The sequence below is a fragment of the Phaethon aethereus genome, assembly GCF_964289735.1.
Source record: "Phaethon aethereus genome assembly, chromosome: 3".
In the NCBI taxonomy this organism is placed as follows: Eukaryota; Metazoa; Chordata; class Aves; order Phaethontiformes; family Phaethontidae; genus Phaethon; species Phaethon aethereus.
The window spans coordinates 95,237,985-95,252,553 of record NC_138576.1 but is presented as its reverse complement, the minus strand read 5'-3'; the positions used below and the strand labels follow the sequence as shown (position 1 = coordinate 95,252,553).

At 42.1% G+C, this 14,569-nt stretch overlaps 1 protein-coding gene across 1 annotated transcript; it reads right to left on the bottom strand.

The window, feature by feature from the left end:
* Window positions 1-2,532: 2,532 nt before the first annotated feature.
* Window positions 2,533-14,464, bottom strand: RNF8 (ring finger protein 8; the record flags this gene model as incomplete). The annotated part of the gene is made up of 8 exons (XM_081998479.1): window positions 14,255-14,464; window positions 11,421-11,549; window positions 9,154-9,894; window positions 7,873-7,935; window positions 6,974-7,063; window positions 5,734-5,841; window positions 4,514-4,718; window positions 2,533-2,678 (listed from the first exon to the last, which is right to left on the bottom strand). The coding sequence occupies exons 1-8, from the start codon at window positions 14,342-14,344 to the stop codon at window positions 2,533-2,535; spliced, it is 1,572 nt and encodes a 523-aa protein (XP_081854605.1). The 5' UTR covers window positions 14,345-14,464.
* Window positions 14,465-14,569: the final 105 nt, after the last annotated feature.

Sequence of the window (14,569 nt, the reverse complement as noted above, 5' to 3'; positions counted from 1 at the left end):
CATTAGCACTCCTTCCCAGCTGTTCCTGCTGATGTTGATAAACAATATATTGCTCTGAAAATGTTTGATTATCACACAATATGATAGCTGTGTCCCAACAGAAAGCAGCAAGTCTTGAATGTGCATCAAGCCTCCTGTGCATCAACTGCAACTAGCTCAGTTGTAACCTAAATCCTGAATACCAGACTGGAAGCGCTTGATGACGTCCCAAGACGGGTAACAGTTCAGAGCATGACATCTGCGAGTGGACGTTCAGATGTACAATCAAATAGAAGGATCCAGACCTTAGACCAAAGGTGAGCACAGCATTAGAACTATAGGCATGTTTTCCAGAAGCTCAGCAGTTGGATCATTGCCTGACACGTCTCTACGTCGAGTCATCGGCTCTGTATCCCAAAGTAGTTTTACTGAGGAACCTTAGTAAACTGGCCTGCTTTTATCAGTGCAAGTGAACAGTATTATTACTTAATCTCTCTCCCTGGACCTTGACACACTATGCGCCCACCAGTAACAGTGGAAAACGTCTGGTACACCACTTAACACTTTCACTTTTCTAGTGAAAAGAGGACACACTCAGAAAGCACATCGACAAACTACTCTGTTCTAGGCAAAGCATTATCCTTCTCTGCAATATACATAAACACCAGCATAACAAAATACATGTATTTAGCAAATGACAGGAGCAAAATAAGCACAGCAACATGGAAGAGACACAATAAAAGAATTTGCAGTCCTAGGTAACCAGAGTATTTTCCTCCTACTCCTCTTCATCAGGAATGCCTGTTCCAGTGTCAGCCTAGTTCCCATACATTTTGAGGAACCCTCTTCCCTCAGACATCCTAGAGAATGTATATTCAGAGAAGAAACTTTCAAGAGCCCATCTAGAAAATCAACATTAAAAAGGAAAGAGGAAAACTCAAGATATAATGGCTCCTTCACAAGAGAAACCCTGCATGAAGATTTGAAGAAAGCTGCCTGGCCCACAGATCAGACCTACCTCCCCTGTTCAAGTCCTACCAATCAAATCTGTCAGAATGCACTACTTCCTTAGGACAGCATCATCATTCAAATGCCTTTTTAACAGGATCTTTCTTTAGTGGAAAAAGATAAGAGGTATGATTGTATCTAGTAAATTACTCTTTGGGTAACCACAGGCTTGTAGACCTGGGTTGTCTTTTATCCATTCCTGAATACACAAGCCTTTCAAATAACTTTAAAATAGTCACACTGCTTACAGGAATCAAAACATGAAGCAAAGTAATTAAAATGACATAGTCTGTGTTTTCTCAAAAAAATCTAAGACAACTAGGAGAAAGACATTCATCTCAGTTGTTGCACCAAGGAAGACTAACACAGAAATGGATTTATATTTTCCTTCTTAAACAAAATAAACATAGAAACAAGAAACTACATACAGATAGCCAAAGAAATATTACAGATGAGAAGGGCTTCCCCCATCCTCTTCTCACAGTGTAAAACAGTTTTTTCCATGTAACAGCTAAGTCAAAAGCATATGCCACTGAAAATGGAACTTCATAGACAAATTCATGATAGGATAAGCCAAGACTTGCTCAGTCTTTTAGGGATAAATGATTTGCTGTGAGGGTAGTAGAACCCATGGCTCAGCAGCAATGGTTTGTAAACAATAAAGCTAAATGCTGCCTTTTGTGCCTTCTGGCTGCTTACAGATGCCGCTTTCCTACCCTGCCAACAGGACATTTCACTAATTCAGACAGTAGCAGAGGTTCCTCTCTGCTGCTGACAAGAACTATATGGGTTTCTAACTTCTGGATGTCCTGCTTCCCAATTCTAAAACCCTTTATGCAAAAGCCTGAAGAGGGAACAAACTAAAGATAGTATATGAAAGAGCACTAGCTAAGGAATTCTGGAAGATTTAATCTTCTCCATCCCTATCTAACAGAAAATGAGTAACATCAACAGAGCAAGCGAATGGCCAGCAGCTCAGCTTACAGTGCATTTAAACACTTATGGCTAACAGGGTTCATAACCCACCCTTTGTTACCTTTACTGCCAGAGGCCTTGGATGACTCTAGCTGCCATATGAAATTCAAGAGGAAAACCCATGTTGGCACTTTTTCCTGATATACCTCTCCTGCCTGCTGGTGGGGGTGGCCAAGTTCTCAAATAGCTTGGGCCATTCCCTCTGCTGCCTGAAATAAGGGAACGTGATGTACACATACAAACATGTCGTTCACTAAGGAAAGGGCAGTGAACTATTACATTACACCAAATAGGTCACAAGCTATCATGGAAGCCTAGGTTTTGTATGTCAACCATCTAGCATAACGGCAGTTTGTTCTCTCATAATCCCAGTTTTGTTTTAGAGTTCAAGCTTCTGTATATTCATTTAAAAAATAAGGTCTTTCTTCCAAATGCTGATAGTTCTCAGATCCAGCCTCTTCACAGAGTCTCCTTCCAGATGTCCAGTCCACTCATCCAGGAGCAGCCAACCAAACACCATTAGGTTGGTTCTGGGCAGCACACAGGCAAACGAGTCTGCAGTAACAGTGTTTAGATAATGTAGTAGCTTTCATTGTAGTAAGAATCCTCCTCAGAGTCCTCACTGTCACAACTGCTTATCAACAGGATGGAGTAGATAGAAGAAATGACACTGCTATCATTGTCCATGGCTGGGTTCACCAACACATTCTGTTTCTCTGCATTCAAAGCATACAGATAAAAAAAGTTAGCAGTGACCACTGTACCCACAAATGCTGCTAAATTACTAGTTCTCTTTGAAACTTATAGCCTCTTACTGTCAGTTAACGCAACAGGTCTTTCAAGCTGCAGGGCATAGGCCTTTTTTCTTTTTAATTTTAAGCATAAAAAGATCAAAGAATGCTTTTTTGTTTGTTTGCTTGAATTTCTTATATGCCTTTTCCAGTTAAGATAGCACAGATGAGGAGGAGACATTCTTCATCCCTTCACTGGCACACAACTGGCAACAGTAGTGGCTATCTATTACAGTGCCTTGTCAGCTAAGAAAGAGGGAAGGCACAAAATGTGGTAAGGAGCCCTCAAACAAGTAACCGTTGGTCAGGACAGTTACGGCCCCATCAAAACCTCCATACATTTAAGACTTCAAGCTGTTCTATTGGTGCCAATTACACCAAGGCTCTTGGAAAGGCTTCTTGGGAAGCTCTGACTGAGCTTCCCAAGCGCCACTTGCATCATTATTTCTCTTTCAGCTGATTTCTTCTTAGGAACTCATGTTTAACTAGACACATGGTTATCTTCATCTCAATCAACATGTTTCCATCACTGAATGAAAAGACAGCACAGAAACAATTCATCCTTCCTCCTGAAATGTGTCATGGCGAAGCTAAAATATTTCCTGCTAATAGTCATTTTATATCATTAGAGCATTTCCTTTTTGTTCAAACAAGCATGAAGACCACTGGTTTACCACATGGAAACAAAGTGGGCTCCAACAAAGGCACCACTTCATCCCATCACCATAAGCTACCTGATGAGACACTTCAATAGCGCTATGGCGTACTCTGCAGATATACGTATTACACGAGAGCAGTGTCAGTTCTGCAGAGGTGAAAGCAATTCACGGAGCTGAGCTGGGCAGTCTCTGTACAATGTAGCATTTCCTGAGGGGATCAGAGTTGGTTAAATAAGCGATAATTTCGGATTTGAGCTAACACTGCTTAGCGATGTCATTCTATGTCACCATGGAGAATCTGAAATGTTTCAAAAAAACCTTTCATTAGGTAAAAGGTTTGACACATTGCAAAATGAAGGATCATGCATTCACCTCTACGAGGGGAAAACAAGACAATTACTTAAGGGAACACAGCAACAGAAATTTGTTAGGGGGTAGCAGGAAGAGACTTCCACATTTCAGCACCTAGATACCACTGTCAAGTGCTCTAGAAATAAATTTGGAAGAGGGAAGCAGAATAGGAGTATCCCATACTGGAGTTTTACTTAAAGCTGTCACACACAGTCTTTTAGCTACAACTAGGCAAGAGATCATGCATTTAAGCCACAGTGGTCAATTCTATAACAATTAACATGGCAAAGCAACTGCCAGTTACATGACACACCAACTTTCCCTTCAGAAATTTCCTACACAAATCGAGCACGCAGAAGAGAATCCAGAGTTTCTCACCAGGCATTGATCTGCTGAGTTTTTGCAATGATGTAGTTAATAGTTTAATCAAAAGATGCCTGTTAAATTTGTCAAGGCCCATTCCATATAGTTTTGCTTTTAGTGATCTCTCTGAATCAGTGTAACCTTTAGTACAGTTAAGTTGTCCTGCTCAACTAGGCAATTCACACTGACGTATTTTTCCAAATTTTTTATTAATTTTACTTTACTGTGCAGTAAGGCTAGTTACACAGCATACCTTAAAATTAATTTTCTAGTGTTTCTGCTGCATTCCCTGAGCATCTCCTTGGTATATAGGTGGCAAAGAAAGTTTTAAAAAAATAGAAGGAATGAGAGATTGTATTCATCATGCCACATCCACCCACCTCTCACCTTTCCGCTCTCTGATAAGTGTCAGGCGATGCTCTTTCATGTCAACATCCAGTTTTTCTACCATCCTGTCAATGCAGTTATCCAGCACCAGAGAGCGTGTCTTTGATTTGATCTCCTGCCTGCAGATAGGGCACTCCACTTTACGTTTCGTCCACTCATTGATGCAGTAGGAGCAGAAGCTGTGTGCACAGTTCAGAGTGACTGCCTGCAGAATTCAAGGGAAGGATACTTGTCAGAGCATGCTCACACAAACATTGTCAAGGACAAAAAAACCCACACTGAATTCAGAAAAACATTAGATGAACGATTCCTATAAGGGAAGGGAAGGAAGCCCAAAGCCCCCTTCTTTAGTCTTTTTAGGGTTACACATAAAATAACTTTCCCGTGACAGAGTACAAACAAATTTCACAAGCTGGTTAATGGATTCACTGTAGATCATAGCAAGTCAGAAACACAGACAAAAAGAATTAGTTGTAAGTTTCCTCAATTTGAAAAGCATAAATTATGGAAAAACTCAAGATACTAGAGAATAGCATCTTAAATTACTGAGAAACCAGAAATTAAAATTTCAGCTAGCTCTTAAGTCGTTATAACAAGGCTAACACATCAGGTTTCCTGTAGTAGAAACAAATGTAATGAAACTGAAGTTCTAGCAAAACTTGAATGGAAAGAACAGTCTACATTTCAAGCATAGCCTGCCTACTACTTCCAGAATCAAAAGCAAGCAGGACAATTTCTCCTTCTCAAAAAAAAAGTTTATCTGAACAATATAAACTGTTCAGGACTTGACTGAACTCTGCACCTCCCTTCCTTTACTAACCTCTTCCTATATCTAAACCTGAAGCAGTCCAACCCTAGCCAACTTAAAGCAAGGTCCACTACAAAATGATTCTTCCCCCAGCAGGCTGTCAGCAGCAGCTCAGAGCACCAGTTCAAAAACACCCAAAACTGCTGCAAGCTTATATGCATCTTAGGATTAAGCACTCATCTCTATGCAGGTAAAGACATTAAAGCTGAACTTGCTGCGCCAGAAGAAGAGTTAAGGCTGACAGAATGGATTTCTGAACCCTTACCAACCTTTACCCACAACTCACTGTGGGTCTGCTGCGACTGTTAAACTAGTGAAGTAAAGAAATAAGTTTGACTATTGCTTTAACAGAACTAGGGAATGCTTCTCAAGTCTCCTCTTTACTGGAAAACCCATACTGGTTTAAACATACCTCAATAAAGTGCTCAGAACAGATTGTGCACTGCAACTCATTCTCCAACACATCATTCATCTGATTCAACACCTCTTCTTTCTGGGCTCTCACCTTTTCCTTCTCCTCCTAGTGGAAAAGTACATACAGCCATGTATCAACAAAGAACAAGATTTTACTCAATATAATATTGGCAGAAAGTGCACGTGCAGGGGAAGGTAGCACAAGTAGAAATTCATACAACTGCCAAGTCTCCATATGCCAAGTCTGTGTCTATTGTATACCCAGATCTGCAACGTCTCCTCTTTGTAGTCAAGGCAGTATTGAGAATATTCCCACCCACTGTAGAGAACTTACAAGCAAGAACAGCAGCCATTACCAAAATTCCCTTCAGCTTAAAGAAACTACCAGCTGGATCAATCTTTTCAGAATCTCTTTCAACCTCTTCCTGGCATGAATTTGGCTTAAGTCAACCGAATAGCTCCTCTGATGGCTGATGTAAAGAGCAAAACACCCAACATACAAAATAGCTCAAATATTTTAAAAAGGAAGCATAAGAATTTAAAACATTTACTTGCATTTAACCACCCAATAAATTTTTTTTTACATGGAGTTAAATTAGGCTCCCAGGTACCTGCTCTATTTTCTAAAAATAACAGAGAAATTCTTCCAATTGAAGCTATACTTGAGACAGCGACAGAGTTGCAAAGACGACATTAAAAAACCCATAAAGCAAACAGCCAGAGGTGGATAATGTGATAATTTCCAAGAGTAAGACAGAGGAAAGGATCTCCTTAACTATTTTTCCACTCATCACCTTGTGTCAAGGGAAGGAAGAAGTGGCTTATCTCATGCATTATTCAAATTCCTACCCTTTTAGGACTGCTGGAACACTGTATACAGTTTTACTTGAATGCACTCGAACTGAAAATGAAGCACCTCACTTTTCAAGCATAATTTTTTATTTTTTTTTAAAGAAAGCGTGGAATGGGCCCACTTCTCATGCATAACACGCAGCTCAGGTGCCTTGGGCTTGCTTTATCACCAAGAAAGATCAAGTAATGACTGTTCAACACTACTTCATGAACAGAGCAAGGTGCACCCTCCCCCAATCCTGGAAACTAGAGTCAGCTACCACCTCAAAATACAGGAGTTTTTCGCTATAGGAGGCAAAGTACAGTCAAGACAAATGTTAAATAAATCATTTCCTCTGCTGCAGCATGTAATGTTTCACTTATGAATAAAAGTAAGAATTCCTTACCTTGGTTTCTTCCAGTTCTTTATTCTTGGCTCGAATTATCTCCTCAAAATCTTTTTTACTACGGCTCAGTTCTTCCATCAAAGCATGATGCTGTAACAATACCACGCCAGAAATTATAAGAGTGCCATTATCAGCTATCCTATTAAATATACATGGCCATAATCACGAGGTTCAGCATACTCATTTCTCCTAATCTCCTCCTAAAAGAGCAACACATGCCTACATAAATTGGAGTGTTATGGCAGTTAAGGCTAAACTTAAAATTGGAATGTAATGCCAGTTATTTATGACCTTCCCAGTGTCATGGCAGTTGTTCTTCCCTCTCCCAGGTTACTCTCTCATTTCAGTTAGATTTTATGGTCACTATTTTGAGTGCACCTCAGACACTTGAGTATCAAGGGGTATTTGACACATAAGGATCACAAAAACCTGTCACTGTATGCAGGGTTACCCGAAGCTGTTTTCAGATTAGTTTTCCAAAAGAAAAGGCCTTTTGGAAAAAGCCTAGAAAACCTAAGCATGTGGCAATCTCTTGAAAAAAATTTCACTCTTGGTTAGGAATGTTTTTTAATCTGGTTAAAATTGCCAAAACAACTTCCCCAAAATAGGTACCTAGCAGACAGACTTCACAAAAAAGCCCACCAGCTCAAGGACCAAATTCAAATAAAAATCATTGCAGCTACTGAATGCTTTCAATCTGAACGCATATTCTCACAGTATTTGCTGGCAACTCCCATAAAGGGAGGTCTGCCACTTTCTGACAGAATTTTGGTCTATAGATGAAGATCATCCAATCTGCACCTGAAGTACTAGTCTTCCACCAAGAAGCCATAGCACTACGACAGACTTAAATATCCAAGATACACAGTTAGACCAAATCTAGACTCATAACTACTTGCCTCTTGCAGGACCTGGGCCAGCTGTTCCTTCAGATTCTCCTCCCCATGTTGCCACTTTACTCCCTGATGGGAAAAAAACCCAACAAACCAAAACAAGACCTTTTTTGCTGGAAGAAAACTGTTGGGGGGGGGGGGTGGGGGGGGGTGGCAGGGAAGACAGCTTGAAGAAAGCAAGAAACAAAAAATTACTACTTTGCACACTGTCTTTAGAGGATATGCTTAAAGAAACAACACTGGTTTTCAGAAAACCCTGAGATGTTCCACTCCAGTGTTACATGGGTATGACAGAAATTAGAGCCATCATCTACTGTGAAGAGTTAAACTGGATATATCATTTACAGTTACATACTTGGAACACTTCTACGTTATGCTAGCTGTAAAGGCACCAGCATGTTCATAGCAGCAAACAAGTCAGCAACAACTTAAACATGAGAAAAAGCTATCTTTGAGCACATTCAAAGAGGTCAGACATACCTACAGCTCCAGCTGAACTTCCCCTTGTGCTTAAGCACACAACTCCAGACTTTCTGCACTTCTGATACAGGTATCTTGCCTTTAGCAGCAGACTTTAAAGGAAGTAACTGATAAATTATGAAACTCCATCCTAGATGAATTCTTACTTACTTTAAACCAGATTTTGAGCAAACTCAAATAGAAAGACTTCAGTTTGTTATCTAAAAAAGCCACTTACCAACATATATATACTGCTTGAAGACACTTACAGATTGCAAGAAAGGGTTTTTTGAAAGTATGGAAAAAAAAAAAAAAATCTCCCTCTTTGCAGGGATTAAGGCATACAATAACTCACTTTCTTGGAAAGGGAATGGATTTACCATGCAAACTGGGCATTAATTCAGACATACAGTAGACAGAAATTCACACTTAAGGTGAATACTTTTCAACCTGTCCTCTCTGCAACCACAGGAGATCAGGCAGAGACTTTTGATTTTTTTTTTTTTTTTTTAATTTAAAAGCACACTTTTTTAATCACTGAAATGCTTTACTATCTTGGTGTAATGAACCTGTTTGTAAAAAAATTTTTAAAATTATTTTGTGCCTTTTTCGGAATCCCCCATGTAGCCCAATCCCTTCTGTCTCTGCAGTTTCTTTTGGTACACGTCTGGAAGAGAAATACTTCCATGACAATTTTAACAGGGGTAACGTGCACAAACATGATTTGTGTTACTGTATGGTTCAAGATCTTATTTTGGATCAACATCTTCTATTAGTCATTCCATAAAAATGAAAAGATACAGGCCAAAAAGATGACTAGCATTATACCTCTAGCTTCTGCTGCTCTTTAGAGAACGTTCTCTCCAGCTCTTCCACCTGCTGCTGCTGATACTCTTGTTCCATGCATAGTTGGTCCTGTAACTCCTGCAGCTCCTGCTCCATTGCCAGGATCTCCTTCTGAGCACACTTCCTGCGCTTCTGCTTCACGTTCAGGACCGCTGTCTGCTTCTCCTGCACTTTGACCTTTAACTTCATTATATCTACTAGAGTTTTCCTCAGCATTTCCAAGCCAGTCCATGACTGTGCAAGACCAGACCCTTTCTGGTCCTTATGGAGGACAGACATGGCTTTCTCAGAGTGCACAGGGCTACCACGCACTGGACCACCATGCTCCTCACTTGGTCCAGCAGAAGGCAGCTTGAAATCTATCTTCTCTGTTAACTGTTTGGCCTCTTCTACCCTTCCCCATGATTTACCCAAAGGTTCATTGTCACAGGACACTCTGTCTCTTTTGGATCTGGAGTTTGAAGGGCCTTCTGATCCAGATGTCTCGGATTCCTCCAAACTAAATTTACGTTTAGTTCTTGAACTCTTAGTTTTCCCCAGGTCATTCCTTTGGGCTAAAAAGGGTCTGATTTTCTCCCATTCTTCATTAATTACTTCATACTCATATTCAGCAGACTCTCTGTTTTCCAAAGGCACTCCCAACTGGATACGGTCTCCTTCAGTGATAGGATAGGCTTTTGAGGGATCCAGGCGCTGTTTGTTAAGCCAGACTCCATTTAGACTCTGGAAATGAACAGTGAATCAGCAAAATTTAATATGCAGTTACAGAATCCTCTGCAAGTTATTTCTGGCAACTGTAAACGTATCCAACCTCTTCGGTGTTGCAGTCAGAACAAGGCACCTCTTTAAATAAGCCTTGCAATATCCAATTTATTGGCATGGTGTCCCATTTATTACATTTATTGCATTATATTCTTTACTGTGCATTACTTCTGCATTACACATTTTGTGTACAAGCACCAAGAACAGCATTAATATATGCGCTTGTGCAGAAGGAAAAGAATTAACTCTAAGGGGAAAAACTGCCCAAAAGCTTCAGAAATCAGAACTAACCAATAAAAAGAAAAGGCTCTGCAACAGATCACTGTCAAGGACATAGAATATTGCAGTAATTATTCTTAATGATTAATGCCACCTGAAATTCAAGAAGAAACTAGAAGAGAAAAAGGAACATAGCTTACACTGCTTAAACAAAAAAGAGACAATTCTCCATAAATACAGGGAGAATATAAAGAAGGAAATTGTTCTTCTAGAGATAATGTTCAAAGCAAGAAAAGGGTTTTTAAATTAGACAGTAGCTCAAGAAAGTTTTGAAGAACAGTAAAACTGATCTGTGCTCAAGATGAACTGCAGAATCGTTAACAATGGCATATCTCAAAGAGATTCAATAAAACAACTTGACAAAATGGTAGCAGTGATAACACACAGGAAGTGCTAGTAGCTAATCTACCATAGGTGATTCAAATCATGCAAAAACTGTAAGTTTTAACATTAATACAGGTACTGCAACAGAGTTTTGTTTAAGAGCAGTGTAATTTTAATAGTAACCACTCCATTCCTTTCTGACTAATCTGCTGGTGACCCAAACATCTTTCAAATCTGCACGACACTGTATTTTTGTTCTACCAGTGCTGCTTTAAAGCAAGTTACTGATTTTAGTTTTCAGCCTGAATGAGAAAGTGAAGAGATCATGATATAAAAAACAGATTACTGAAGTCAAAGTGGATGTAGCTGAGGACTCTGATATCAACACTATTATTCTAATCAGCTGAGGAGGACTTTCAGAAGAAACTCATTTGAACATAACATGAAGCATGGTTTTTCTAACAATAGATTCTTGTAGTCAATTACAATTAAAACAATTGTGTCACAATAAGGAGTATCAGTTTATCCTGTCATTAGCGCTACAGTAATATTATTCTTTTGAATACTGCCAGAATTCCTAGGCTTATTTTTTTAAGAGAGTAACACAAATCAGGTACACAGACTGCAAAGTGCCCTTGGCGAGACTACAGTTGTCTGAAAAATGCTAAACCAAGAGACAAATCTACATAAAGCAATAAGGTTTGTATCCTAATTGCAGCATACCAAAGCTTCCTGCTGGAAGCGCACAACAGACAAGACACATTCCCATGAACCTGCTATCACACTTGTACCATATTATATCATAGTCCGTACATTGTTTGAGCCCAAACAGGGCATTCTCTTCAGTGAATCTCAGAGTACAAGGTCTTTAATAGTCTCTGTACCTTGTTATCCTTGACAGTCCACTGCCCTTCTGCATTTTGCTGGAAAACACAGTGCTTACGAGAGATCATCAAGGGACAGGTTTTTGACACCAGCTGGTACGTGAGATCTAATCCTCGGCCTATAGTTACCTAAAAATAAAGTAGTTTGATAAGTGCAATCAGCAACGACATGGTAAATTCAGTTTATATGGTTTCAAGTTAAATACAGAAGAGACCTACCTAGATTAGCATCTTATAGCTATTTCCAAAGAGTTCAGGATAATATGATTTTTTTTTTTTCTTTTTTGCATTTAAATTCAGAGGTGGATAGAAAATGGAAACCTACAAAGTTTGAAGTATTGTCTTTCTCTCCCACTGAGGAAAATGTGATTGCCCTAAGGCAGGTTACAGCCTTTGTTCATGGAAATCTTCAGCAGCAGCAAAGCTGCTCAAAGCTGCTTTCAATCCATCCATGTCCCACCTTATTCACTACCTAAATAAACACCATTTCTTCAAACCAGTACAATTGTTTGTGGGTCTCAAGATTACTTTTTACCTTATTCTTTTGCTAGTTGCATCTGTTCAACTGCCTGCGAACAGGAAAGATGCAGGAAAAAAATAGCCCAGAAAATTGCCAGTAAAAAAAAAAGCACTATAACTGTGCCCTAAATGCGCAATACTTTTGTAAATCATACCATCAATCTTAAGACTCAGAAACTAAACTACAGGCAGTTCACAACCAGTAGTGAAAGTGATCTAAATAATCTGATTAGACTCTAATGCAATCTTTGGAAGAAAGGACATAATTTAATCATACCATTTCACAGTATCTTATTAAATCTGATCTAATTGCAGGCTGCCATTTAAAGCATGGCTCTGCTCTCCCTCCCCCCACTGCCTCCTTTGCAAGATCTGATAATCATGCACACTTTTCTTATTCATCTGTGCGTTGCACGAGTTTTCAGTCAGCTTATCATGTAATTCGATAATTGCATGGATCCAATGTAGCCTTAGATGAAGGCTGCTCTTCCTTTCCCCTGCAATCCCAACTCATTTGCATAAATTTCCAATTCCTACAAGACAGCAAGATGCTGTAGCCAAGTAAAGTTCATTCACTACACATCATCTGAGCAGGTCTCACCTTGAGTTGAAAGCAAGAACTCGGACTCCCATGTCATAACTAAATGTAAGGAAGCAAACTAAGGTCATGAAAGCAACATTGCTCCCTACCTCTTAGATGCCTGGTACATATTAGTGTTCTAGCAACATGGATTGCATGTGTAGGAAAGTACAGGGACTCAGGCAGATTCAGTTATAAACTCAGCTTTGCTCTTCTCCCTGCAGCTGCAACAGAAATGCCCAACCCACATGAACGATTCTTAACACCCGGTCACACACATCTGCGTGGCCTCACACACCAATACAAGTGAGACCAAGGAGGGCCAGTCACAAAACTTCCCCTCGATCATTGAGCAAACTGCAACGGGGGGCTGAAACGTTACCACTCGCCTGCTGGGGTTCGCCACCACCCACCACAGTACTGGCAGAGCACAGCACATCCCCACGCCTCAGCTGTGCGGTTTGGCGCTGCCATTTAAATGCCCAGGGAAAGGAGCTTGTGCTAACATGCCAGCCTTTGGTCTGGCAAGCCTGCGGTACTGGGACGCCGTCAGTCCCCCTGTTGCCTGTGTGTAGCACTGTGCAGACAACTGGAGTAGTAACACCTTGAACGAGATCCTCTGCACAATTAACAGAACCCTGGCTGGGCATTTTGCGTGTGTACGAACTCAAGTCCGTCCCTGAGCACACCTGCTCGCCTCCTGCCTTCAAATCCGTGATGGGAGACCAACAAAGCTATACATTTGCTTCAAGAGCTGCCTAGCATTAAAAGATGAGTTAAGAGGCATACCTTTTGCATAAGCACAAAGGAATTAGGTACTGCATGAACCCACAACACCCAACTGCCTGACTGTGACGGTGAGAACGGCAGTCCTCTTACAGCCCCCCAACTTCAATACACCTGTCTGCCTGCTGGGTTTAAGGGAAAGAGCACAAGAAGCCATTTGGGCTTTTCAATTAAAAAAAACACTCGCTGAAAATACGTTGTTCCTGTACCATACCGAAACATAACCAAAGCAGATGGAACACATGGCCTCGTTTACACCTGAATCACTTAAGCCACATGGCCTCGTTTACACCTGAATCACTTAAGCCACAAAGCTCAAACTCACTATGTAGTTAACCTCGCCAAAACATTCCTTTGTTAATTAGACTACAGATTCCTCCCCTCCTCCACGCTTACATTACTGTCACACAAACAACTCCTATTTCCATACAAGAAAACGTTAAAAAAGATTAAAAACCGAAGACTTGGCAAATTAAGACTCAAACGCCTGCTCTCGGGCCAGCCCCCGCCCTGGCACGTTACCGGCGCTGAAAGGCGCCGGTTCTGGGCGCTGCTCCCCGCCGCCTGCCTCTGCCCCGGGCGGCGCCCAGGGCGCGGCACCCCACCAAGCCGCCCTCCGGGGAGGCCGGGCGTGCACTGGGCTGAACGGCCGGGTCCTCCGAACGGCAGTTAACCACCGCTGCTCGTTAACCGGGACGGGGTGGGGCTTTTTCTCCTAGGAAGCGCGTTAAGGAACAACAAAGCTGCGGAGTAAAACGCACCGACGGCCGCTCGCGCCTGCCCCGGCGCGGGTGCAGGGAGGAGCAGGCCGCAACGGAGCTCAGGCCAAGCGGCGCCGGTAACAGCCCCTAGCCCCGTGCGGCACCGATGGCCGTGCCTCAGCCGCCCCCCCCTCCCCCCCCGAGGGGCCGGAGCCCGGCTCGGCTCGGCTCGGCCCAACGCAGCTCACCTGCGTGCCGGTCTCCAGCAGGAGCCAGTCACCGCTGACCCCGACCCGGCGGAGGCACCAGGCCAGGCGCGACGCCCCGCGCGCGGCCATGGCGCCCGCCGGCCGCAACAGGCAGGAGCAATCGCTGCGGCGGCGCCGGCGCTCTCGCGAGGCGAGAGACGGCGTAGCGGCCGCACACTGCCCAGCAGTCCGGCTAATCGAACCCGGAGCGCGAGAAAGGGCTGCGCATGCGCTCTAGGAGTCAGTGAGGGCAATTGCCGTGGCCCCCTCAGCAACCGTGCACCGTGGTGGTCCTCCGGTATTCTGTCGGCCTCT